This window comes from Sorex fumeus, unplaced genomic scaffold (genome assembly GCF_029834395.1).
Source record: "Sorex fumeus unplaced genomic scaffold, SorFum_2.1 ptg000030l, whole genome shotgun sequence".
NCBI lineage: Eukaryota > Metazoa > Chordata > Mammalia > Eulipotyphla > Soricidae > Sorex > Sorex fumeus.
In genome coordinates, this window is record NW_026606087.1 from 4869177 (window position 1) to 4896288 (window position 27112).

The window sequence follows — 27112 nt, forward strand, 5'->3', positions numbered from 1 at the left end:
TCCTCTTCCTCTTCACCCCCCATCAGGCTCCCGTGTTTACTGATTGTCACCAGAGAGTTTGCTCTCAGATGACTGACTTGATGCCCGTCATTGTTGGGATCAGGGTGGAGGCGAAATCCACCCCACAGACCATGTCAGATTCTGAGCGCGGGAAGGAGTGGGGGGGACAGGAAAGGGGAGACCCCGCTGCCCTCGCTGCTGACTCAGCTGCCAGGCTCCTGAAGAGGGAGGCCTTTGGAACAGGGCTGGGGGAACGCTCCCCATCGTAAACACTCAGAACACAACTCATCACTGAGCACAGAATGGGAATCTGTTGCTCAAGCTTAACAAGACAGCAGTTGGGCTTGCCTTTGGGGATGACTACAGTTTTTAAATCTATACCAGATTGATCAGCATAGGCCAATCTTAAGAAAAGCAATGTCTATATAGTTATGTATATACATATACATATATATATTTTTTCTGTTAACAAATCATCTGTGAGCTTTATTTGGTCTTTTTACCCTTTCTTTTTCTGTTTTTGAAAAACAGTCATTTCTCATCCACTCCAGTTTTAAACTGGGCCAGAGACATGGGCTGCTTTATATCAGAAAGAACAAGGAGAGCAGAGTCCTGACAGGGTGGGGGGGAGCAAACCACAGAGCCTGGTCTTTCAGCAACTTCACTTCAGTCAGCAGCTACTGACAAAAGGCCGTAGTTGGGGGAGCGAGGGCTCCCTGGGTACACATCACTTGGTATCAAATTCAGGCCAATAATCACGGCTGCTAGTGTTACTTGTTCATCGAAATGATGACTAAACACGTACATCAGCCCAGGGTTTTACAATGCGCAAAATCTCAAAATGTCAGGACTCACATATGTCTTTTGCACCTGCAGTGGTTGTAACGTTTGCAGATGCATGGTTCCGGAAAGCCGTGTTTTCAAATGCAATGGATACAGGAACAGTTCAGTAGACTGTCCTCAGGGGTAAACTTCCCCATGTGTTGAGGTTAGAACCCAACACCACATGGTACAGGGTCACTTGAACTATTGAACAGCGAGGTGGAGCCAGTGTTGAGACACCTGCACGCTGACATCCTTACAGGGAAGGCAAACGGGGGGCTCCTTGGAGCCAAAGCACAGACAGCCACTGCAGCCAACGCCTCGTGGGCCATTCGCTGACATGCATGACCTTCCAGAGAGGTGGTTTTACCTGTTTTCTGGTCCTCGTCTTCCCTGTCCTGAGTTTGATGTATCTGGCTATCAATTCATTCCTACCTGAAAGAAAGATGAATGTACAATAAGCTGGGTGGCTTTAACATGATGACAACAACAATTTTGTAAACTACAATTAAATTAGAATTCAAGAAAAGTGTTTTTTTTTTTCTTATGTAAGAGTACTGCTATTTATTTAGCCACTGATTAGGCTGATTGAATTTTGCATGAACTCCACAAGAAAAGTGTTTTTTTAAGTTACAGTTGTGTGTACTAATGTTAGAAAAAATAATTACTTACAAGAATACTGTCAAGGGGACATTAGGATCAAGGGCTTTTGATTTTGAACTTTGATCAGCAATGGGTGGTCATTTGTATAAGAAAAAAATACATGGAAGGATCAGTGGGAGTGTATACAAACTCCTGGTTCTATTCTAGTCTCATTTTTCGAGTTCATTCCTCCTCACCCAGGATTTTACCCGTGGTAACGCTAGCTAGATTCACAGACACAAGTTAATGAACTGCTGTGGCCATCAAAACCACACAATGATAAGCAGCTAACAGGATGAAGACCATATATATATACAAGTTTCAGTCAGGGTGGGCAGCAAAGAAAGAAAATGGTTAAAAGCATTAAGTCTCAAATAGATAACCTGGCTTAAAATAATTATGACAGGAAAATCTACCCCTGAAGCTAAGAGAGAAAACACATTACTAAACATGCCATGAAAAAGACACAAATAGTGATACAAGACAGTGGTCTGAAGCTGCCTACGGTCATAGCTAGAATGCTTACTGTATCATTAGCATATGCTGCTTTATCCCCCTGACATACTGCACATCTGAAGAGGGCAAGAGCTTCTGTTCCCCAAAGTCTCACCAGCACCAAATGGGCACCAGAAGAAAACAACACTCCCTCCTGGATGTTGCCCAACTATGCCCCCCCTACTCCCTACCACTGGGCTGAGTTATGAGAGGAAAGCATGAATTGAGAACCAGGGAGGGATGGGGTGTCTTTATGGAAATCTTGTCTCCAGAGTTCTAAAGAGTACTACTTCCTGTGGCTGCCTACAAAATTCTGGCCCCCATGAGCCTGTGTTAAGAATATGTGGATACCCTCACCACCATCCGCCAGCTAAGAAACTATGGAATCTTGGGGGATGGAAAGCATGGATGATTTACTCCCACCCCTAGACTCTATATCCTATTAAGCCTAAAGGAGCACATTTGAAACAGAAACTTTTGTTGTGTTTTGTTACTTTTAATGATGAGGTTTGAACCCAGGGCCTTAGCCCTGTAAGACAAATGCTCTACTGCACAGAACTACATTCCTGGTCCTCATTCTATCTTCAAACATGTTTAGAAATTAAAATATAAATATAGATCCTCTGTGATGGGTGCTTCCTGTATCTTTTGTCTCTGGAGTTTTTCTCTTTGCTCTCAACCAGAACAAGGCTCATCACTTTCGCCCAGACCCGCCTGTCAGATAATTGACAGCTCTCAGTCCTCCTGCAGCTGTGCCCAAGCCCAACCTCTCTTGTTCCTTTGTTTTCGGTGACAAACTCTGGAACAGTCCCACATCCATCCCGGGGTCCTCCTTTGTCTACTTTCCTTTCAGAGCCTACAGTCCAGAACTGCAGTAATGCTCCTGCTCGGACAGCCCAGTGCAGACTGCTTCCTATCCTCTTCCTCAACCTGAAAGCTCTACCTCTGCTAATGCAACCGAACACTGCATTTCATTGGAGGCATTAAACTATCAACTTCTATCAGCCTGAACTTTAGGTCGTTTTCATTTCGGTGCATATCCTCGCCTTTACCCACAGCTTTTCATCTATAGCTTGGATTTCTAGATCTCAATTTAGAGCTTCACAAGTATTTCGACTGCATTCTCTCCTATTAAAAGAAGCCGATGACTCCAGTCTGTAAGGATCTTCTCACATCTCAATTCTGTGACTGAACTCATGCACCGATCACAGAAAAGGGGCCTCAAAATCCCGTTTTTTTATTTTTTTGAGGACTGCTTCTCCAAGCATTCTCTTTCAAACTTTTGAGAACTACCAATATCCCCTGTAGTGTCATCGGGTCTACTTATCCGTCTATCAGATGGTTGTACAGATTTTGCAATTTGTTTCAAAGCCTGCTGACAGCAGAGCCCAGCTAGGAGTGCCTAATTACCAGAAGCTGGTCCTAAATGGCAGTGTCTGCCAAGGAGCCAAGCATCCTCCAGCATGGAGTCTCACTGTGCACCCCGTGCAGGGCTGTCTGAGTGGCCACAATGGGGGCGTAGGGGATGGTGAGGGGGGCTGGGGTTAGAAACCTAGGCCTCTGTATTATGCAATTTTATCTGGACCTTCCAGATGGCAAAATGTGTCCTGACCATTCTTGTTTATTTTCTGTGATAGAATAGCTTGAGGTGTGTGACTTTGAACTGATGCAACTAATTTTTAATTTTTGTTGGCATTTAACTGAATAAATGAGATCAATATCCAGGACAACCACATGTGATGGTACCCTGGAATCTATGCAAATGGCACTCCTTGGAATTTTATAATTTTGACCACTCATACTTTGACCAAAGTATTCTAAAATTTACTTCTAGAAGAGGCCCTCAGTGATTATTTACTATTTCTTGAAAATTACACTATATTCATGATTTCACAGAAAGCTCACCGTGTCCCTGTTTTATAACATAAAGAAGTAAAAAATCTGTGGTCTTCTTTTATACCATGTTTGAAGTCACAAAGATTCTTGAAGTTTTTACAATTTCTACTAAATTTGCTATCAGGCATATGACTGACTCCAATTTTATATTCACATTCAACAATAAGTAACTATCACACCCTAAACATACTGTTAATCAACTCATGTCATTTTTAAAAAATGACCTAATAAAGGCTTTGTGAACATGATGATTTATTTAGATTTATCTGTTTTTAAAATGTGCCTTGCATTAATTCTTTTTTAAAAATTAAACGCTGGCTCATCTTTAAGTTAGAACTTACCAATAGCCCAGAATCTGGGATTTGGACCATGATCCTACGGTGAACCAGTCTTTAACCAAGCATGAGAAATCCAGTGTCATAATTACTCCTAGAACCACAACAAGGATCTGCCTCTAGTTCATAGGGCAGTCTTGTTTTAGAGATATGATCAGAATGGTTGGGGTTCACCCTCATCATTTCTCGAAGGTTCTCTCAAGCCCATAAACAAACAAATGTACATACATACATACATACATGCATACACACACACACGTGTTTGATATAAATCTTACATATAAAATGACTCTCCACAAAATTAACTTTGTAGTCAGTCAGGACATTGCTAAACAGACCCTAAAACAATTCTTTGTTAATCCTAAATGAACCATGCAATTAATTATGTGGAAACCATCTTTATTGTGCCTTACTTGCTGCAGGGTGCATCCAAGATACAGAGAGAAATCAGCTAGCCTGTCTGTCCACTGTACCACACATGGACTAAGAAAAGAGCAAATCAGCTGTAGGTCAATGACAATGATTGCCATAAAAGAGAATCCCATAACCTGCCTGGGAAATAAATAATAGGCCTCGAAGAGTTCAGGAAGTCTAGAGAGTCCCCCCAGAGAAGCGAAATATAAATGAAATTTCCCCTGTGTTTCACTGTAAAAAGTTCTCTCCCACAGAAAGGTTCTTCAGAGAATTAACCAGACAGTCGACGCTGTGTCCTACCCACCCAGACTCGACAATTCCCCTTCTCTGGGCTTCCACATGCCTTCCCATGGAGCCACCCACTGGAATATCTGACTTTGTGATTCCTGTTGCATTTCGAAGGGGCAGACGTGACCATGCTCCTCCTGAAAGTCTTCCATGTGCCTCTCATTCACTAGAGAAAGAGAAGGCCAAAGAGAAGAGGCTGGGTTGAAGATCATTCCACACAGAGAAAGCAGCATTGCTTAAAATTCATATGCAAGGGGCTGGCTGGTGAGAGGGCACAGCTTGCTTGCATAAGGCTGACCCCGGTTCAATCCTCAGACCCTCATATGGTCCCCTGAGCCTGCCAGCAGGAGTGATCACTGAGCACAGAGACAGGATTAAACCCTGAGCACAGCTGGATGTGGCCCAAAGACCAAAACCAAAAGGGAGAAAGGGAAAAAAAATGCAAGCAAGAAACTGGGACTCAAAAATAAATGAATAAAGCTTCGTGCGTGCTGGCCTTCCTGCCCCTTTGACTGTTGCACACTCTTTTTGGGTCCAGTTGTGTCTGGGTGCCCCACTCAGCACCAGAGCACGCAGGACTCGCCTCCTTCCTGCTTCTTTTTAGACAATTGCAATAGCTTACAGAGCTGGGTGGCCCCGGTGGCACACCTTCTCACCCTGTGCCAGTATACCACAGCTGCTCTGTGCCAGGAAGCTGTCTTTAGAAACGCCCACCACCCACATCGGGCTCTGATTCTGCAGCTGAGCTTGCTCGGCTTTCCCCAGAAGCAGAGGCCATAGTATTTGACAGAAACAGCCAGACCGCCTCCTCACCAGGCAGTGCAATCCAGGTTTCATTTTACTTCTCTTCTCCATCCTGAATAGCCTGACAGAGATGAGAGGGAGCCCCTCAAAGACTTCTCCTTTATCCCAGATTGCGGTGAAATTTCCGACTGAAATAGAGATTCTGGCAGAAAAAAACAACACAGAGCTTGCACTGCACTTGCCTTACCCAGAGAGAAGACTGGTTAATGCTATTGTGGGCTGTGTATGTAATGGGATGCGGCCCCAAGGTCATGTTTGAGGCAGAGCAAATGCAGGGTCTGTGGCTAGAAATTGTAGTCCAGTGACACTAGGCTTCAACAATGTAAGAGCCACTTGGTGACTGAATGGATTCAGGGAGCCACAAAGACAGAAATAACAAAGAAAACTCCTTCCCTGTCTGAAGCCAGGTTTGAGGTTCTAAAGCCATACCATGGAAGGATGAATTGCTCTGGGGCTCTAGCTAATACACCCCTAGGAAACCTTTGTTGACCTTCCCTTTGCTGGAGTCTCCCCATCCTCTCCCCATTACACAAGAATGAGAACCAGAAAGAAAACTCAAAGTTCTCTTCATTGCTATACCAAAGCCATACCAAAGAGGTAGCAAGGCTATGGCTACAGACCAGGCTCTTCTATGCCACTTCATAAGCCCTAACCTAACCCACTGCACTACTGGACTATGCGAAGGTTCCTAACTACTAGCCCCTTGAGCTTCCTGAGCCCTGAACTGCAAATCATTTCTATGGTCTATACCATCAATGTCCATTTCTGCATGTCTGGACTCCACTCACATCTCAAACACCTTGTCCTTGAGTTGTCCAGATGCAGGGGACCACTCCCTGTACTCCCATAACCCTCTGCCCTAAGTTTGTTTGCTGTTGATTTGCATCTTTTCTGTCACTGGAGCATAGGTTTTGGTTCCAACCAGATAGATCATGAAGTTATTGAGAATAGGAAGTGTGGCATTCACCTTCCCTCAGCTTCCCTTCTCAAGCAGTCGACAGTGCATTTGTGCTGACTGACTAGCCAGGGACAGAAGGGGGGCACCTATATCCCACCAACCCATTTTGAGATTGTACCATCTGCATAAATGAAGAAAGGAAAAAGAAAGACTAGTTGAGTGAGTTGAAAAGGATGCTCTCCAAAGGTAGGCCTGACCTCCAGTCCCAGCAGCCAAGCTCAACACAGGCAGAGCCGCTGCCGAGGACTTTCACAGATGAGCCCTTACAAGATGGCATTGAACCTGCATTTAGCAGAGAGATAGGGAGAGGATGCTACTGGAACCCTATGTCACAGGCCAGAGAGAAGGACATGGTCAATTTCATGACCCATTCTTGTAAGATTCAGGAAGTCTGTATCTATGGATACTGCCAGGAGACAGTAAAGAGTCTTCACTACCTACTATGAGAAGTGAATGATTAACCTTCTCTTCCACCTTGTTCCCATTGTCCCAGCAACCCTGGGAAAGAAAGGAGGTCCACAAAAGCTGGCCGATCCGAACCACTGAGAAAGAACTGACTGGCAATGTGCTGGCATTATGGAAGCACAAAGAAATCTCTCCACCTTTAACAAGTTTCCTAATACCTGCAAAGGTCTGTCATTCAGGAGCATAGGTAAAGTCACCCGACCCTTCCCAATACCCTCTTCCATGGCACAAGCCACATGCTACTTTCCATTAATCTGAAGGACTACATGAGAAGTTTCTACCTCTGCCACTATCTAACATTTGCACATGAGTACAGTCATTGTGTTTTGCTATTCAATGTGCACTCATGCCAAGGACAGAGCAAGTTCTTCATGAGTAGACATGGACTGAATGAGTCCATAAGACAGATGGAGACCAGAGTGGGAGAGAGAGATACAGGGTTAAGATCAGAGGTTCAGCAAGTTTCAAGAAAAAGAGCTTTTGACTCCATTTCAGAGTGCTGCCAAAGAGGAAGTTTAGATACCAGTATCATGGTTAATCTCCAATATAAATCATTGACCAAAACCCAGCACCAATGTGGAAAATCACCAGAAAGGGCCAGGCAACTGGTTCTGGGTTGTCAGGGGCTGGTACTGTGTGTTCTTAATCTGAAAGGTTTACAGAACAAACTGATGGCCTTCAGGAGATGAACATGGCAAATCCTTAAAACAGCCTTTGTGTGCATTTGCTCATGATCCTTGAGAGGATCAGTTTTAGAAGAAAGACCACACAGACAACAATTATGTTAACCTCTTGTTAGATGAAACTTATTCCCTATATCTTTTCAAATACATGGCCTAACTATAGCCTGCCCTTCTCTATCTCAACGGCTGCTGATTACATTATCAAGTGAAGGCCCATAAAACAGAATGTTCCCCTTCATCTAAGCAGGACAACCCAGAAAACACACATCTGTATTCGACGGTAAAGTCAAAAAGAAAGGAACCAGCAAAAATATTTAATGCTACGAATTCAATGCACCTCCTGTATGTTGGCTACACGTCCTTGTGATTATGTCTAGAAAAAATAAATATGAGTGAAGCAATTGTTTATAATGGCTCATACTCTATGAAGCAATAAAGAGGTAAGTCATCTTTTAATCCTCTGATGAGTAATTAAACTACCCTTAATACTTTATGCCTCCAGTTGTTCCTCCTTCTAATCCACCCTATACACAGTTACCTAAAACCTGTTCTGCTTCAGCCACTCTCTTGCTTCAAGAGCATCCATCGCCCCCAAGTGCCTACATTCCAAAGGTCAAATGGCTTGAGCATGCTATTTGCTGTCCTACCATCTGGATCTAATTTTTAATTTTCACGACTTAACCACCACTGCTAATCCCCACCTCCCACCCTGCCCCATCACCTTAATCCATTTTATGACCATCAAAATGCACACCAGATCCCCGGCCATCCGGCCAGGGTAAAGCTCTGCTCACAGTCGCAATACCCTTAAGCCTACCAATCAACACGTACCTCGGTCCAGCTCAGATGGGTTTGGGGGAGTCACCCCCATGAAACTCGACTTGAAACATGTGCCACTGGGCATGGGACATGTGGAGAGGAGTGAGCTAGGGAGCCAGGTGCCTGGAGCTCCCCTCCCTGACCAGGGGTGATAAAAAAAAATGTTGATATTACAAAATACATAGTAATAAAAGTTTATCAGAGTTAAAAAAAAAAAAAAGCTCCCTCAACCACACTGCAGTTCTGTGCTCACTCCTGGCATTCTTGCCAGAGTGCCTGCCTTCATCACAGACTGATGGTTTCATAAAGGAGGACCCACAGGCTCTGTATCCCTGCATCCCACATATTCAGGATGTGGATGGGATTTAATGGGACTCGAAGCTGGTTGCTATCAATGGGTAAACCCAAATGGATACCCTGCCCACAGCCTCTCAGGTATATAGCCTCTAAAATTCCCGTATTCCGTTTGTAGGCATGTGTATTTGATTATGTTGGTTTCCCACACTGACAGGTTACTGAGTAATACAAGAATCATAGATAATCCTGAGTCCAATGCATAATCCTAAACAGCCCATTTCTGAAGTGGCCTTTATTTGAATACAAGAATCTTCATGGAGCTCCCAAGCCATCGTCATGCTTTTACACACCTCTGTGCCTCTGTGCAACCATTTGTCTTCAAGTGTTTGTTCCCTTCTCTCTGGTTTCAAACTCCATCCCAATGATCCCCTAAGCCCTCCAAACCCAGCTTCTCACTTCCCCATCATGCTGCATTGGTGCTACAGTCCTGCCTCTCAGAGGACGGGGCTGTTCCCTGAAAGAATTCATCTGCTCTGCTCTGATTGTAGGATCTAGAACCTACTCAGAAGGACTTCAACAGATGTTTAACACACACACACACACACACACACACACACACACACACACACACCCTCCTTTCCTAGAAATGAAAATCAGGTAAAGTGATATAGAAAAGAATGCTGGAAGTCGGTGCGCACTGCCACCATCATCTGAAACCTACGGGCCCTTTTACTGTGACAGCTATTTCAGGGATAGGCCACAAAATTTCCCAGGCCTTCATTCTGCTCTCTTGGGTTGGCACAAGTGTGACTCACATACTCTTTTTGCCTCCCTGTACCTTCGCCCCACACTGACCTCCAAATGCCACAGTAATATGGACCTGATCCAAAGAAAAGCTAATCTCAACATTAACCAGGAAAGTTCTGTTAATGAAAAACTTTGCTAAGAACACTCTGTTTATTTATTAATTATTTGGCCTTAGAAAAGTGTGAAACCCACACATTCAATGTGTTAAAACACACAGACACACACAGACACACACAGACACAGACACACACAGACACACAGACACACAGACACACAGACACACACACCACCCAACCTGCTGGTCTTTAATGGAAAATCTTTCTTGGTGGCTGTGCAGCTGTATGCCTGCTTTTCTGGCTTTCCAACTCAGGTGTATGATTGCCTAGATGATTCTGGGGAAGCTGAACTTGTACTTATTAGCTATGAGAACATGGGCTACTCACTTACCTTCTCTGTACCTGTATTTTCTCATCTGTGAAAGATGGGAATCAAAGCCCCACCTTGGTGGGTGGTGGTTCACATCAGCAACAACAAAGACAGAGGACTTAAAGGGATTCTTTAAGTGTTCAGTAATGTCACAGCACTTGGGGTCTATGTTTTCACTGCTTGAACAGATAATGGGAGGGACCAATAGGAGTTTAAAAGGCTTTCTTCCCAGGACACCATCTCAGATGGCATCTACTTTCAGTGTTATTGTAACTGAGCATCTTTTCCATTCTACACGGAAAATGTTCTCAAAAATCTTTGCATCACTCTAAATTTTCAAAATCATATAGTCATAAAAATTGTTTCCAAGTGAAAGAACCACTTTATGGTGGTATCGTAACATGCAAGCTACTTGCTTGCTGCAATAATCTTTTAATTTGGATTCTTCGATGAATAAAATAATAGAAATTACATTTTTGCCAAAACCTAACAGTGGCCAAAATTCTTATAATTTGTGGCATATTGTAAAATTATTTCTCTGAGTAGGCTGCAAGCATTGTATTTAATAGTTTGCCCCCTCTCCTGCCTGGATTTTAAAAATTTAGTTCTGACTGTAGAAATGCATCTATAGAAAAGCAAGTATCAACTTCTATAACTACTACAGCAGTAGTTATACAGAGGTCAATTATAAAAGCTTTCGCTAAAAATGATGTTCACATGACACTGCCAGCTGCTCAGAAAACAAAGAGAAACCAAGTATCTAGGTCCAGGTTTCCCAAAGTGAAAGATGCTGCAGGGATGCTGAGAAGACTGGGAGTGGATGGAGGACCACTAGGCAACTCAGGTGTGCTTTTTGCTCATCTGCCCCAAGAAGGTAAATTTCCAGGGGGCATCTATGTGGTAATTTTATTTGGGGGGGGGGGGGAGTAAGTGCCTAAATAAGTTTTGAAAACTCTCACCTAGGCCCTTAACAAGTCTTTAACAATAATATAAAAACTGGGCAGGAGAAATTGTACAAGTGAGTAAATACTTGCCTTGCAAGCTACCTAGGCTGGCTTGGTCTTCAGCACTTCAAATGGTCCCTGAGCACCGCCAGGAATGAAACCTAAGTATAGAGCCTGGAGTAGCCCCAAATCTACCACCACCAATACCACTACTACTGTGAAAACCATGATCACTGAAGCAACATTTTTTAAATGCACCCAAACTAAAGTTAAAATGGAATATTGGGGGGAGGGGGGGAGAGAAGGGATGTGGAGTTTGGTTTTAGGTTTTGGGGTTTTTTTTTTGGTGGGAGGGGGGGTGGTGAGGTAACCACACCTGGCGATGTTCAGGGAGTTACTCCTGGCTTTGCACTCAGGAATCACAGTCCTGACAGTCCTCAGGGGATCATATCAGGGGATGCTGGGGATCAAATCTTGTTTGCCACATGTAAGGCAAACATTCTAACCACTGTTACTATCTCAGCAGCCCTTAAAATGGAATATTGTGTTGGAGGTAGAGACCAAATGAAGTTACAAAGAAAATTAGACAATACTAATATGCTAAATACCTAGCCTCATCAACTATATTTTTATATACTCACTTGTTTAACTTTCACACTATCATACTTCTATTTTATAAATGCTACAACTAAGATGTAATGAAATTCAGGAATTTGCCCAAGTTCCATTCTAACAAGTGGGGGGTCTGGGATTTGTGGTCAGTTTTGTCCTCCAAGTTCACTATAACTTCTGACTGGCAGCTTTGAAAACTGTTTATATAATAAGGCAACCCCTTATGATAGCATTACTAATTACCCAGTAAGGAAAAATAATCCAAGAAGAGGACAGAAACCTATGAATTTAACTGCACTGTATATAAACTTTTTTGGGGTGTGGAAAGTGCTGGCAACGTACCCCAATTCTTACGCATTCTGAGCAGGAGAAATGAGAATTAGGAGGATGAGAGGAACCATACCACAGAATGTCTAAGAGAATAGTCTGGAGATGTTTCCTCCCTGGTTGCAAAGCTTACTGTCATTTACTTACCGTATTGGCCACAACTTCCCTTTCTGAAAAGCAGAAGTAAACATCAACAATATACAAGCCAACAGTCAAGCACTGGCCTATGAAAGGGACTTTCTACTGCAGGTGGTGATCAAGAAAACCAAACAGATGATCTCTTTCCACTGAGTTTCAGATTCAGAATAAAAATCCAGTTTTTATTTTCCCTTTAAATCTCAAATTACCCAGGTATTATGCAAACTATAGTCCCTCCTTAAAAAAACACAAGTGTGAATGTTACACACAGATCCCCCCATTTTGCTTTTTCTCCTGCTTTATTCTGCTCACACTGTCAAGTTGTGGTGGGTGCTATTCCTTGTATGGATAACCTATCCCTTGTCCCTCTCGGCCATCAAGGTCCCACTCAAGTCTGCTGAATGCTTACTCCTAAGTTGCTAAGATCCAGTTCAAATGGTGTTTCCCAACTCCCTGGCAATTATCTGCTCTGCCCTTCAGCTCATCAGAGGGTACTGTACACACCCAGCACAGTGCTCACCCAATGCTCACTCAAGCACAGACCTACATTCCTCCTGGAGGTGCATGCACTCACCTTTTTTTTTTTGACAAATCATGAGCCTCTTGAAGACAGGACCCACAGCCTGACACCCAGCATCTTACTGACAACAAGCCACTTCATGAGAGTGCAACTGCTGATTGCACCCCTTCTTGGAAGAAAAAAATATTTAAGAAGTGACACTGGCACATAGAAGTGGGGGCTGAAGTTTTTTTTTAAGAGGCAGAAAGATAGCAAGCGAGAAGGATCAGGAAGAGCAGAGAAAGCCCTATGTCTCTAGGCACTGGGACACAATGAAGGATACCACAAGGGTCCTCCCTTCAAGGAACTCACAGACCAGCTGAATGGCCACAGTATGTGGCAATACCTGTGACCCTCCCCCTTTCATAGGCATGCCAGAATGATGGGAGCAGCAGCCACGGTCAAGACTGAGAAGGAGAAAAGGGGTTAGAAAACTAAAGACTTTCCGCCTCCAATGTTAATCTATTTTGCTTACAGTCTGTGATCTTTGCGAATCTTTGTCAATTTCAGGTTAGTATTCTGCCTCAATCTACCACCCACAGTGAGGGCAACATTTGCGATACAACTGAGAAAAACAAATTTTCTAAGAAACATCTCAACTTCTCCCTTGGTAGACTTAAGAATGAACAGGCACAACACAGAGAGTTAACTCAAGGCCACATACTGTGGGTAGCCATCATATTCTTAAAGAAAAGGACTGCATAGACTGAGGTGATGGCTTCCTCTACAAACTTGTTCACTATGCACATGTTTGATTTTCTTAAGAAAAGGCAGAGCTGGGGCTAGAGCAATAGCACAGTGGGTAGGGCATTTGCCTTGCACGTGGCCAATCTGGGTTCGATTCCCAGCATCCCACATGGTCTCCCGAGTACTGCCAAGAGTAATTCCTGAGTGCAGAGCGAGGAGTATCCCCTGCGCATCGCCAGGTGTGACCCAAAAAAGCAAAAAAAAAAAAAAAAAAAAAAAAAAGGCAGCACCTACACTACTTATCCTTACATGACTCCAGTCCTGGAGGTTCTTCTGCAGAGACATCTCTGAGCGAAATAACCTAGCAAACCCTTGTGTGGCTAGAAGGTTCCACAAGTCAACAATCGCTTAAGCAGTTTAAACCAACAAGCAAGATGCTCTCTATTTAAATGCTATGAGCGAATCTGTTTTAAGCCGTTAAAAATCCTTTGGGCAGGTGTTTAAGCTGTATACAGACTGCACTGACTTCGAAGGCTCGGGGGTGGGGGAGGGTGGGCCCTACTCTCCTCGCAGGCAACATTTTGTTCAGGCAATCTTCCTGCGGCAGGTCATGTGACAAAGGCCAAATAAACAGCATCTGGGGATTTTCAATTACAGACCTTCGCCCAGCATGCCTGCACTGTAATCTCTACCAGATGAGGCTTGGGCCTCCCTATTTTCAATAATTCACACACTGTGTACACATAACATGACAATAAGGGCATTCATGGTGCGGCCTGATTCGCAGATCAAAGCTAGCAAAGGGCCAGCTGTAAGCATGCTCTGCTGCTGGATGATTCCTGCTTTTCACAGGCTTGGAAAGACGCTCTGCAGGACCTGGCAAGCCAGCCTCTTTCCTGTGCGGTATGCTGAGCAAACTCTGAGCATGAACTGGCCACAGCCCCCTAGGACGGCCAGAGGAGCAACCAATTCCATGTGTATTTCCAAGTACTGGGCAACTTCAAACTCCAATCAACCCAACAAGCTGCCTCTCTGAGCAGCTTGCCTAGGCCACTGCCAAGACCCGTACACAAAGCACTCCTGCTCTTCGGAGCAGGTGGTTCTTGGAAACAAACCTGATCTAAAAAGATAGGAAGGCTCTGTACTTAAGAAACCCTCAGCCAGGTGCTCCAGCTTACAAACCCACTGGCTGCACAGTTTCCATTTAGACATCCCACACGGGCAAGTCCACTCCAGACACAAACTGCATGGAGGTAGACTCTGAACGCAGGTGACGGAACTTAGGGTTGAAAAGTGAAAAGCGACACCATTGTTACTCTCGAATCCCTTCCTGTGAACTCAATTAACTTGTGTGTGTAGACAAACATATTTAGCTACTGTGTGCCGCCGGTGTGCACATGCGCGCTTTAAAAGTATTCCAGATTCTCAAGCCTGCACATTCCAAATGCCTGCTGCCCTGCCGGGAGAGTTGTCGCCAGAGGAAATGAGGACACTGCTTCCTCCTATAAAGATTTCATACCCGTCAATCAGGGCAGGAACCCAGAGAAAGCCGTAGTGGTGACTTCCTCACAGCAAACACATGCTGCTCACCAGCTGTGGCTGTGCGTCCTTACCCCCTTTTCTCTCTCATTCAAATAGTTTCCTCTTAATCACAATAATCCCAAAAGTGCTAAAACATATCAATCGTTGGGTAAGTCCTGCCTACAAAGGGCCAGCCGGCTGTCTTTCATGGCCTTGTCCAACAGCAGCTGATACTTCATTCAGTGACAAATCCAATTTAGCAGTTACAAGAGGTTTAGCATCTCTGAAAAAATATTGGGGTTGATCTGGCACTCTGAAGTTAGCAAATGCTCCACTACCATATTGTGGCAGAGAGAGGATTCTGCTGTCAGACTTGGATGTCTGCAATCAACTGCTCATACTTTGTCTACTCTTGCCCCCCCACCATCTGATGATGATAGAGGTAAGAATTTAACTTCTGGATAAAATGTACAGGCAACAATCATACTTGGAAACTGACTAATGAGATTTTTATATTCCTACCCTCACCTGAGCGTAACTGGCTTTACTTTTCAAACAGGAATTTTAACACATTGAAGGAAAAGGCCATGTGATGAAATTGATTTTATTCTAACTTTTGGAGTCTAGGTCAGCATGGAACAGTAAAAAGAGATAAACAAATTTTTGTCTTTGGATTGAACTTGTCTTATTAATAATGACTGCAGGTATAATGTGACTGCTCTTGTAATTAAATTCTTTACATCCACTTTAAACATCAGAATGCTGAAAACCAAGAAGAGCTTTGAGCTATAATGGAAGAAAGCAAATAAACTAATAATTTTTGAACACTAAATATATTTAAAAGTAGTCTGTACAAACAATTATGCCATTTCAAATTAAAAAAACTATCAAGAAAATAACTTACACAATTTGGCTAAGAAATGGATACACAACCAATAAAATGACATTTTTAAAGGAACACCACAAGGTAATTGACAAAGTAAAAGGGAAATGATCTAATAGGAACATGGGCTGATTATTCCTTCAATATTAAGCTTTGTAGTCCACAGTTGGTTATTTACCCCAGCTCCAGTTTTACGATACCAAAAAAAGTGACCACAGAGACATCTGGTTTGAAAGAAAAAAAAGTTTTCAGTGCCATAAATGAGACGTGTGCAACTGTAGCTGGCAAGATATAGTTGATGGAATATTCCATACATGGAGTTCTTATTTCATGTGGTTTCAAAACTGTATTCTTTTCTCTGGATTTTTAAAAGCATGAGCTGAAAATTAAAACAAAAAACAAACACCCAAAGCCTGCAGACTCGGGAAGGCATTTAGCTTCTGTGAATAACAACCCATTAGATTAATATTTTGTCAATGCCACTTGTCACAACAAAAGCAGCCGCATTTATAATTTACTCTAAGACTGGTTTAATTAAAATTCAAAAAACCACGACAAAGCTATATTGAATTTCATTTGCCGCATTATAATTACTTACTTTGTAGCTGACTATAAACAGTATTTTATTACATCTACAAAAAATGCATTTAGAAACTAACAGTAATTTGGAGACACTGGAAGAACTAAGGGGAACAAGTTAGACTTACTTTCTACTTTAATGTGACAGAAGAAAATGGGGGTTTCTGGGTCTGTCTACCTAACCTTCCCAGGGAACGGGGTCCAAGCACAGCAAGAACACAGATCTGGCTGAGCCGGATCCATGCCCCTCCCCCCAGCCCATGAAAGAGTCTCACTTGGCTCACTCTCAACAATGAGACAATAAAGGCTGCCAGGCATGATGGATGACTTAAAGGCTTAAAACCACCATTTGCATCCTTCCAGATAAACAATTAGCTGAAAAGAGCCTCCCCCCCCCAGTTCTCCACCTCCCCATCCCAATCCCCTCCCAGTCTTCCAGAAGACAAACTTCCAATACTGTTAATATGCCTGGCCAGGGAGTTATTTTAGTAAAATTGTTTTAGTAAAAACAATTCTGGAGATATTTTCTAAAAGTGTCTTACTAAAAAGTGGGAAGAAACAAACCGTCTTTCTGGATGAAGTTTAGAATGTTATAAGTTTAGAAAAGGGAAGACTCTTATAACTCTTTAAAGTCAGTATAAAAGTTTCTCAAAGTAATTAGTTACTTAATGTTTCCACTACTTTCCCTTTATTTTAAATAGAACTGTTAAATGCAGCATAAGAAAGACAGACAGACAGACAGACAGACAGACAGACAGAAAGAAAGAAAGAAAGAAAGAAAGGAAGGAAGAGAAGTTAGTAAGGGAGAGAGAGAGAGAGAGAGAGAGAGAGAGAGAGAGAGAGAGAGAGAGAGAGAGAGCTCACTTACTAGACAAAGCAGGCAGGCATAAACATAATTTAAACATGAAAGAAAGGAAAGGCCTTCCCAAATGCTCACCAGATAAAGATCTGGGCTTCTGCAATGGCTGAAAATTTTTCTGAGCTCAGAAGAACCCAGAGGGAAGGCTTGCTAAGGACAGAGAAATATCTTAGAAGCCACCCTGCATTTCTCCAGAATGAACACACAGGCCAGGGCCAAGAGCACCTCCGGAAGTTCACTGAGCCTCCACTAATAAACGAGGCAGCAGTGAGATTTCCCTGGCAACGGAGAATTCCAACTCCCCATCAAGCTGAGGGACAACCACCAGAGTTCCTCCCCAACACCCCCCCCACACACACACACCCGTGAAATCTCAACTCCCCTGTTCAAGGTGCTGGGAAAACCAAACATACTTTAAGACTCAGGAAAACAGAGGTTTCTAAAAGTGACTCTTGTAATGATGGTTGGTCAAAAGTCTCGCCGAACTCTGCAGCACAACCTTGCTGGAGACTTAGGGCAGGATTTTAAAAGGAGTTAAGAGCCCCCTGAGAATAGTCTGTGAGTTAAATATATTTGCTGTAATATTATAATGTGTTATGACAAGTTATATATCATTGTAATAGGCTCCCATGATTAACGTTATTCTGTTTTTCCTTTGCTCCGTAGGAATGACTGGAGGGGCTGGGATCCGCTCATTCACCAGAAGTCAGCACTTGAGGGAAACGGACTACATCTCTCTAACATGGAACTTAGAAGCTTATGCTTCATGAGGTAATGATACTTTTTCAGAAATTCTTCCATATAAACAGCAGAGTATGGAAAAGTACAGACTCCAGAATTCTGTCATTAACTAGCCACTCACTTTAGAGACAGTGACCTTTTGAGCCTCAGTCATAATTACTCAAGGATGATATCTCACCACTTAAAAATTTAAAATATATAAATCACATTTGAGGCAGAGAGATAGTACAATGGGGATGGTGTTTGCCTTGCATGTGATGGACCTGGGTATGACCCCTGTCATCTCATATGATCCTCCAAGCACCACTAGGAGTAATTGCTGAGCACAGAACCAGGAGTAATTGCTGAGCACAGAGCCAGGAATAATCCCTGAGCACTACCAGTTGTGGTTCAACAAACTTCCCCCTCCCCCCAAAAAATGTAAATCACATTTTATTGACTTACTATTGGTTCATAATTCAGGGGATTCAGGGGATACAGTTCACACCTCTCTTTATGTCTCTACACATAGACACTGAAGTTCTTGTGCTGTCCTTCTATTCTCTACTTATATTTTCCTTCCAAACACAAACTTCAGAGAAACCACCATAAGGCACAGGTGCCCTTCAATCATCTGCTTCATCTAATTATTTCTGAACCCTGAAGGAGCTGAGTTTCTAAGGTCCAAACAAAGGAAGACAGGTGTACCGCCCAGCAAACATGTGTAGCTAGTTATAAGAAGGGACCAGCCCAGTGCAGAGATCAGCAGGGTCAGCGAAGGCTGGGGGGGGGGTGGTGGTGGTGGTGGTGGAAAGGGGTAAGAGGTAAGGGGAAATGAGAGTGAGAATTGGAAATTGGAGGGATTCTTAAGAAAATTCAAGGGGCTGGAGTGATATCACAGCGGGTAGGGCGCTTGCCTTGCACATGGCCGACCTGGGCTCTATTCCCAGCATCCCATATAGTCCCCCAAGCACCGCCAGGAGAAATTCTTGAGTGCAGAGCCAGGAGTAACCCCTGAGCATCGCTGGATGTGACCCAAAAAGAACCCTCCCCCCCAAAAAATAGAAAAGAAAATCCAAGAATATTTAAATCAACCCCTTCAAGAAGAACAACAACAAAATAACTTTCACCACTGAGCTTCCTTTTGGGGGAAAAAATGATGGTGAGTTTTTGTGTACCAGGAAGCTGAGAATATTTCCTGGCCTGCATCCTTCCTCACCACATTTCTAGTCTGTTCCAAGACTTGAGATACATTTTCTAAAGCCAAAGGCGTCTGAGCACCTGTTATGGGCATGACTTAAGGGTAAACAACAAAAAGGATCAGACAAAAACACTTCTCCACAGAGCTCTACCTGTCCCTTGGTGCATACAAAGCAAATGGCAGATGGATAGTAGCCATATATTTTTTAAGATTTCCCTTTATAACTCATCCTCCCGAAAACTCCTCCCCGCTCCCCCCCCCTACACACATACACATAAAAATAGTCTAGTTGTAAGTTCCTTTCTGCATCCACATAATAATATCTCTCTTCCCAAGAAAGTCTCACACATGCACCAACTTGGGCATGCTTTTATGGTAAAAGGCTTTAACAGACATTAATGAATTTCTGATAGTTACAACTGATAACTTGAGAAGAGACATGGCATTGCATTTCAATTTTCAGACAGGTCTAGCTCAGGGACAAACGAGCTAAAGGACAAGGAGGGTAAATTTCCAGTGCAGCTCTCTCTGTAAACATTTAGTCTGCAAGCAAAGGTTTAGCAGAACTTGGAAAGTCACAACATATTTAATTCTTTGCCATACCTGAGGTCATACCATTTAAATGTAAAAACTCCCCTGCTACAAAGTTTGTATCTCATTTTCTTACCTCCATGGTAAAGAAGGATTTCTGGCATCAGTGGAGCCCTTCTATGCCTAAGAGAAGAAGTTCAGCAGCAGGTAGACCTATTAATATCTACAGGACCTCCACACTGTGTAACAGGGAAGTCACAATGACATCAGCCAAGAGAGGGCTACTCATACTATGAAAAATGAAAACAAGAAAAAGCTGAGAGAAAAAGATGTTTCTCAGTCATCTCCATTCTATAAAAGTTGACTGATCTTTCTGCATAATTTACAGACCTTCAAATGTGAGTGCGCAACTGGGAGAATCTGTTTGGTGCGGTTGTTCATGATGTAAGTGGTGAGGGAATAGCCGAGGATGTGCCCCATTTGCTAGAATGAACCATGTATTTAGAAGGCATCCCCAGGTCAATGCCATCAGATATGTTCAAGAAAAGAAATGCTTAAACAGTCTACTAGGGTTTTAGGAATAAATCTAACCAACAAATAAAAATTAGATTGAGGGATTTATTGGAGGCGAGGCTGGAAGGAAGAAGGATTAGAATTTCTCTATGAATTAGACGCTCAGAAGTTCCAACATGGAGTCGTCCAGCAAACAGCTGGATGCAGAGTTGGAGGTGAAGAGATTCAGGTTAAGTGGGAGACAAGAATCTACCAGTCAAGAACCTGAATCTTGGGAGCAAAACATCATATCCAGTGTATGTGGAAGAAGAAAAAAAAAAACAACAACATAGAATAGAGGGTTGAACAGAAGAAAAGGGTCAGTAATACAGACTGAAAAGTGAGAGGGGAATGAGATTTACTTAGGGGTCAAGGAGAGGGCACAAAGGGCTGGTGCACCTGTGTTTCATGAAAGAGCCCTGGGTTGGAGCCCCAGCACCACATGGTCGCTTGAATATGGGCATGGCCCAAACCAAAATAAAAATCAACAACAAAAGGTTATGCGCTTGGTCCAACAAATTGAAGGCAAGGATAAAAAAGAAGAGAAGAGCATTTTAAAAGTTCAATCTTTGGGACTGGAGACATAGTACAGCAGGCAGAGCACTTGCCTGGCACACAGCTGGTCCAGGTTTGATCCCTGGCACCCCATATGGTCCCTTGAGCAATGCCAGGAGTGGTTCGTGAGTGCAGAGCCAGGAGTAACCCCTGAGCACTGCCAGGTATGACCCCAAAACCAGAAAAGAAAAACGAAAAAAGGTTCAATCACCTAAAATGCTCAACAAAGATCAAGCAAGGTGAGGGCTATACTGCATCAAGGAACACATGAAGCTATGTGTAGGCTGTAAACACAGTCACAGCATTTTGGTAGGCCAGGTAACTGTGGTACATGCTACCCACCCATTAGTTTGTTCAGAATCTCATTCACAGACATGGTTCGCAACCAGAGGGATGAGGGGTTCAAGGATCAAGGACTCCTCTGGGATTTACATGATTCATCTACTTCTCATATGCCTGGACTACTTGTCATTGGTTTGAGAGCAATGAATGGAAACAAAATCCAAGAGCAGTTTCTGAACAGTGCGTGGTTAGAGAGAGGGTGATGACAAAGCAGGGCCTGTATCCAGCAACGCTTCAAGTGGAGTAAGGGAGATGAGGCAATAGGGCCAATCTGTACAAAGCCAGGGGTGCTAGGCTTTGACTAAGAATATATATGGTACTGATTGTCTGGCTATGGATACATGAGATCAGAAAGAAAAAAAAAAGAAAGAAAATATTCCATGAGAATCTGAGAATCATTGACTATATGGAATTTGCTGTATAACAAAAACATTGTATGTTTTATTAGTATTTGTGCACTGTGGACATATGTTTTATATTAGTAAAATTTTATCAACTCCTGTATGTGTATGTGCATATAGTTTGATATATTTACCATGACACCAGTAGCCACTGCCTCCAAATTTTAATCATTGTTTTCATCAAAGAGGGGGAGCAGGGTTCTAAATTAGCAAAAAATGGCACATTTTGCATATCTAAATATTGCATGCTTGCCCTCCAGGTTCAAGGGTCAGCTAACCAACCAACTTTCACAAATAAGAAAGCCCACAGTCACACATGGCTTCCTCTTCTGGCTCCCTGTATTTATGCAATTTTTAATTGCACAAACATCCATCTCCCAGATCCATTCATAACCCTTGGCCCTCCTTGCTTTGGCCTTGGCCTTGACCATTTCCTTTCCAAATTTCTGAAGTAACCCATCTTCTGCCACTTTCACACTTCCATATGGCTACAGCCAGAGTGATGACTCTTAAAATAACATTTTAAAAAATCCCCTTCCCTACAATGCTTCTTTCCTGGACTTTCTAATGTGTAGTCTTGTGCACCCAAGACATGCTAACCCTCTGCATGTAAACTTCAATTTAACTTTCAGTAACACTTCCCAGTCCTATGGTTAGGAATTCCCTGCTTATACTCTGCACTCAGTCCTGCTTTTTTTTTCTTTTTGGGTCACACCCAGAGATGCAAAGGGGTTACTCCTGGATCTACAATCAGGAATTACTCCTGGTGGGGACCATATGGGATGCTGGGAATCGAACCTGGGTCAGCTGCATGCAAGGCAAACGCCCTACCCGCTGTGCTATAGCTTCAGCCCTCACAGTCCTGATTCTTAACCACCCTGCCACATTTGTTTCTTCTCACAACCACCTTCTCTACTAATTCTTGAGGTGCGGGACAATAATATCTCAATCTTCAGATCACTACTCTGCACATAAAAAATGCCCCATGTGTCAAGTGAATACATGGACCAGAACCATACAATGTGCACAGGACTTATTTCTAAAGCTTGAAATATTAAAAATAATGTAACTAATAAGCCAGAGGAAGGAAAATATTATTTTGAAAACAAATTTACTATTTGGGAATTTTCCCAAGAGTATGAAAAGCAATGCTCAGAAGTCTTTCATGAGCTGCTTGTGTAGTGACATGTTTTCTGTCAAAAGAAATTTATAAGCTCATTTCCCTGGGTTGAGCCACACAGATTTTCTGTTGAGAAACTCTTTTATGCCATGTGTGTGGTTTCTCATCTATCCAAACCTCATAATTGCAAAATATTATCACTAAAACCAATGAAAAGACAATGAAAACGTCTTAACCATAATGCCTGGACTTAGGGGAACTCTCTTAGAGACTTGAATTTTAGACAATCAGAACTGCTTGGCACAAGAAGATACTTTAGGAAAATTTTCACCCAACAATTTCAACTATTTTTACAGATGAAAAAAAAAAACAAAGAGAAGCCAAATGACACTAGTCTGAAGTTTAAAACCAAGGAATACTGAGTTCCCCTGAATAATCAGAGTTCTCTTTTCAGAAATAATCTATAGCAAAGCTTTGTTTTGTATCTACTTTTTTTACTGATTTGTTAAAATTTATCGTGTGTGTGTATGGGGGGGGGGAGGGCAGGGGAATCAATGGGGTTCCAGGCAGTGCTCAGAGGTTAAGGAACACTCCTGGTGACACTGGGCAGATCTGGATTTTTGGTTAGCTCAGTGGTTGGGTACAGTGGTGGTTCTGGGGGCATCTAGGCTGCACCAAGCAGTCCTCAGGACACTATGAGGTACCAGGGCTCAAACTTGGGTTCTATAGCACAGCAGGCATGCACCTTGACAAAGGGAGTATCTCTCTAGTCCTTACAATTTATCTTCAAAGTATACGTCATCACTAATAGCAAATGTATGAAACAGGCACTTGTCTTTGCTTTCAACAGATTTAATTGGAAAATTTTTACTTAGACTATTCTTTAAATTTTTCATTTTTTTTTGGCAGTGGGGTGTGTGTGTGTGTGTGTGTGTGTGTGTGTGTGTGTGTGTGTGTGTAAGGCACATTAGTAATGTTCACTAGTTACTCATGGCTCTGCATTCAGGAATTACCCCTGGCGGTGCTTGGGGTACCATATGGAAAGTTGGAAATCAAATCGAGGGCAACCACATGCAAGGCCTTACCTGCTGTATCTATCCGAATCAGAAAAAGTTATTTTGCATTTATTTAGGATTATGTCCCAGAGTCTATTCTGATCACAACAACTCCATGATCAAAAAGTGAATGGTAGGGCTGGGATGTGACTCAGGCAGAGCACATGTCTTACATGCAGGAGGTACTGGATTTGCTCCCTGACATTACCCATAAACACAAAAAGTGAAAGTTGACCTCTGCCCTTAAAATGGGGGGTAGGAATCTTTTTTCTGCCAAGGGCCATCTGGATATACATAACATTATTTGTGGGCCACACAATATAGACAGACAGGCAATGCATAAGAAGCATCTGTGTCTGTCTTGTAGTGTATCAGAGGTAGAGTCTATGATTTCATCAGCATAAGGTCCACCAGATGGATGTTCTCCATCCCTGCCTTAAAACCTCAGACATCCTGGGGTTCTACTCAAAGCCCTAAAGTACTGTCAACATCTGGCATCGTCGAAGGACAATACAGTGTCCCAAATGACTTCAGTAGTGAATCCTCCTAAATATTATTAAAAGTTACAAAAGAAAAGATTTATATAAAAAATATTGCACAGGATTCATAGAAATAGCTGTTTGCCCCTGACAGTCCTGCTTTCAAAATTCTGTCTTCAGACATGAGAAGTGACAGATGCCATCAGTGGAAATTCCTGTTTTCACACGAGGGAGTTGACCAACAGGTGGCAAAAGCCCATGCCTCCCTCCCCCCGACCTCCCAAGCCACACATAACCTAGGTACAGACACTGGGATGTTTGCTGCAGGAGAGAGTCTGACCCTCCACTCAAAATCCCGTTGAAAACTAGCATGAGCAGCAATAAAAAGATTGATTCTATGAGATCAGCCGGTACAGCACCTGGCACGCAGCAAATCCACTACATATATTAGCTAAATCCCAAATCAGTATAAATTCAATTCTCATCATCATTATAATTTCTCCAACATATTTGAAATGTGCTCTAAATACAATTACTCCTTCAGTCCAGTGGAAACTACCCACCCGGTTCCAACATTCATCACTGCCAGTTAAAAGAGATAAACAATTCCTTGCCCTGAATTGTTTCTATCAAAGCACCTCTGGACCAACAGAAAGCTTAGTCAAATGACACTGAAGCCAAATTCACAAAAGAGAAAACATTTGAGGCAAGGAGAAAAGGTTTATCCTCACATGTAGTCAAGTCGCATGAAATATGAAACAAGAAAATGTCCCCTTTTCAACCAAAAGAAATAACAGCTTTTAACAGCAAGCAAGTTTCAGATGGAAAATCTGTTATTTAACACCAAGTGGTCCAGAAGATGGCTCAGTGGCAAACAGCACCTGCCTTGCAAGCATGGGGCCGTGAGATCAGGACTCCTCATGCCCCATCAGAACAGACACTCTGGAGACAGCCATGAATGGAGGAGCACTGCAACATAAGAGTGAGCATCACAAATGACAAAAATGGTGTATGTAGGCACTGTGCGAACACCGTGTCCTTGAGGACACAGTGAGAAGATGGTCATCTTCAAGCCGTGAAGAGAGGCCTCAGGAGACACCAAACCTGCTGATACCTTAAATTTGGGTTTCCAGCTTTTAGAACTGTAAGAAAATAACTTCTGTTATTTAAGCCAGTGGTTTTCAACCATTATGTGTGAACTGGATCTAGTTCTTAGGTGGAATAAAGGTTAGAAACTTCCAGTTAATGAGCTGGAGAGATACTACAGCAGGTAAGGCGCTTGTCTTGCTGAGTTAGATCCTTGGCCCCACATACGGCACCCCTGACCCCCACTTGGAGTAGTCCCTGCACACAGAGCAAGAGAAAGCCCTGGGCACTGTGAGTGTGAAGCCTCCACCCCAACCTCATGTCCCCCCAAAATTCCAGAACCCCTGGTTTAGGTTCCCCAATATGTGGCCTTTTGCGATTGTAGGCTTGGCAAGCTAACACAATGAGTCTGCAGCATCCAAAGAAACGCTGAACTCACTGCAGCCAGAAATACCCCACACCCCATTTAAGGGTCTTGACTGGCAGAGAAAGAAGCAGCTCGATGAAAATTTAATAGATTTTGAAGTGAGAAATAATAAACAAGTGATCTCGCGTGCTTGCAGAAATTAGTAATAATTCCAAGCATGCCACTAAAGACTATGATAGAAGAGGTTACTTTTCATACTAACAGTTAAGTGGGCGCAGAGAGGATCAAGCATGCCTGCCCTTATTATTCCAAACAGATTTTAAAATACGCTTGTGATGTAAACTCTTGGACATTATAAATAGTTAATTTCTAGGTAATTACAGATGGAGAGTAAGTTAATTAAGTTGTTTGCCTGTATGCACTAGGGCATACGCGCGTGTGCCTGGCTTGAGAAAAAAAAGTCACTATGGGATGCACAGCATTAATTAACTTGCTCTTAAGTTTCTGGATGTAAAAAAAGCAAACAGCATGGCTGGGTTTGTTGTATTTAAGGAAACTGCATTTCATAATACCATACTAGTCAAAGGAAAATAGATCTAGATCTACCTTTCCTCCTATGACACAAGCTGTTTCTCTCTAGCTTTACCCTACTATGTCCCTAGTACAAAGATTTATCAAGAGACTTTCTTTCCTTTTGAGGTGCCAGGGGTAGAACCCAGCCTTACACTATATGGCAAGTATTCTACCTCTCTGGCCCTTTAAAAGAGTCTTAAGGCAGAGACACTAGGAGAAGGAGCTGCCAGATAAGAGTGGATGTTTTCCATGGCTGACCTCAACAAAACGACAATGTCCTGACCATCTTTCAGCTGGTCCATAAAATACCCGTAAGAGTAAGATTACTGGGGCTGAAGCAATAGTACAGTGGGTAGCAAACTTGCCTTGCATGTGGTTGACCCAGGTTCAATCCCTAGCACCCCATATGCTCCTCTGAGTCCTGTCAGGAGTGATCCCTGAGCACAGAGACAGGAGTAAGTCCTGAGCACTGCTGCTGTGACCCCCATCCAAGAATAGAGTAAAATTATTACTCATGTTTGCCGGCATTCAAAGGTATTAAAAAAGGCATGCTTCATACACATTATTTCCAATTTGGTGAAAACCAATGATTTTCTTCTGTCATCTTCCTCTTCCTCTAAGCTGCATTTCTCTAAATCCCACTGCCTCTTACTCCAGCTCCAGGATACACTACCTGTAAGTCTGTTAGGCTCCAAAATTTTCTAGGACCACTCTCTGCTCAAAGTTGAATTTTCATTCCCTAATTATAACAATTCCAGTCAGGGTCTAGGAGGAGTTTATCTGATTGAGCTCATTTATGCCCCACAGGTATCCACTGTCTTTTATTGGCAGTTGCAAAAGAGTAACACTTTAAAAGATGCTTTTTATGCT

General features: G+C 42.9%; 1 protein-coding gene across 4 annotated transcripts in view; it reads right to left on the reverse strand.

Moving 5' to 3' along the window:
• TEAD1 (TEA domain transcription factor 1) overlaps positions 1-27112 on the reverse strand; it is a 282584-nt gene that overhangs the window by 71993 nt on the left and 183479 nt on the right. For 2 of the 4 annotated variants that reach the window (XM_056115974.1, XM_056115973.1), the window contains exon 3: positions 1193-1257. In XM_056115974.1, coding sequence (XP_055971949.1) covers positions 1193-1257 — 65 coding nt within the window. Of the gene's footprint in view, positions 1-1192; positions 1258-17269; positions 17427-27112 lie in introns of those variants that run through there. The other 2 variants (XM_056115976.1, XM_056115975.1) reach the window with 2 other exon arrangements.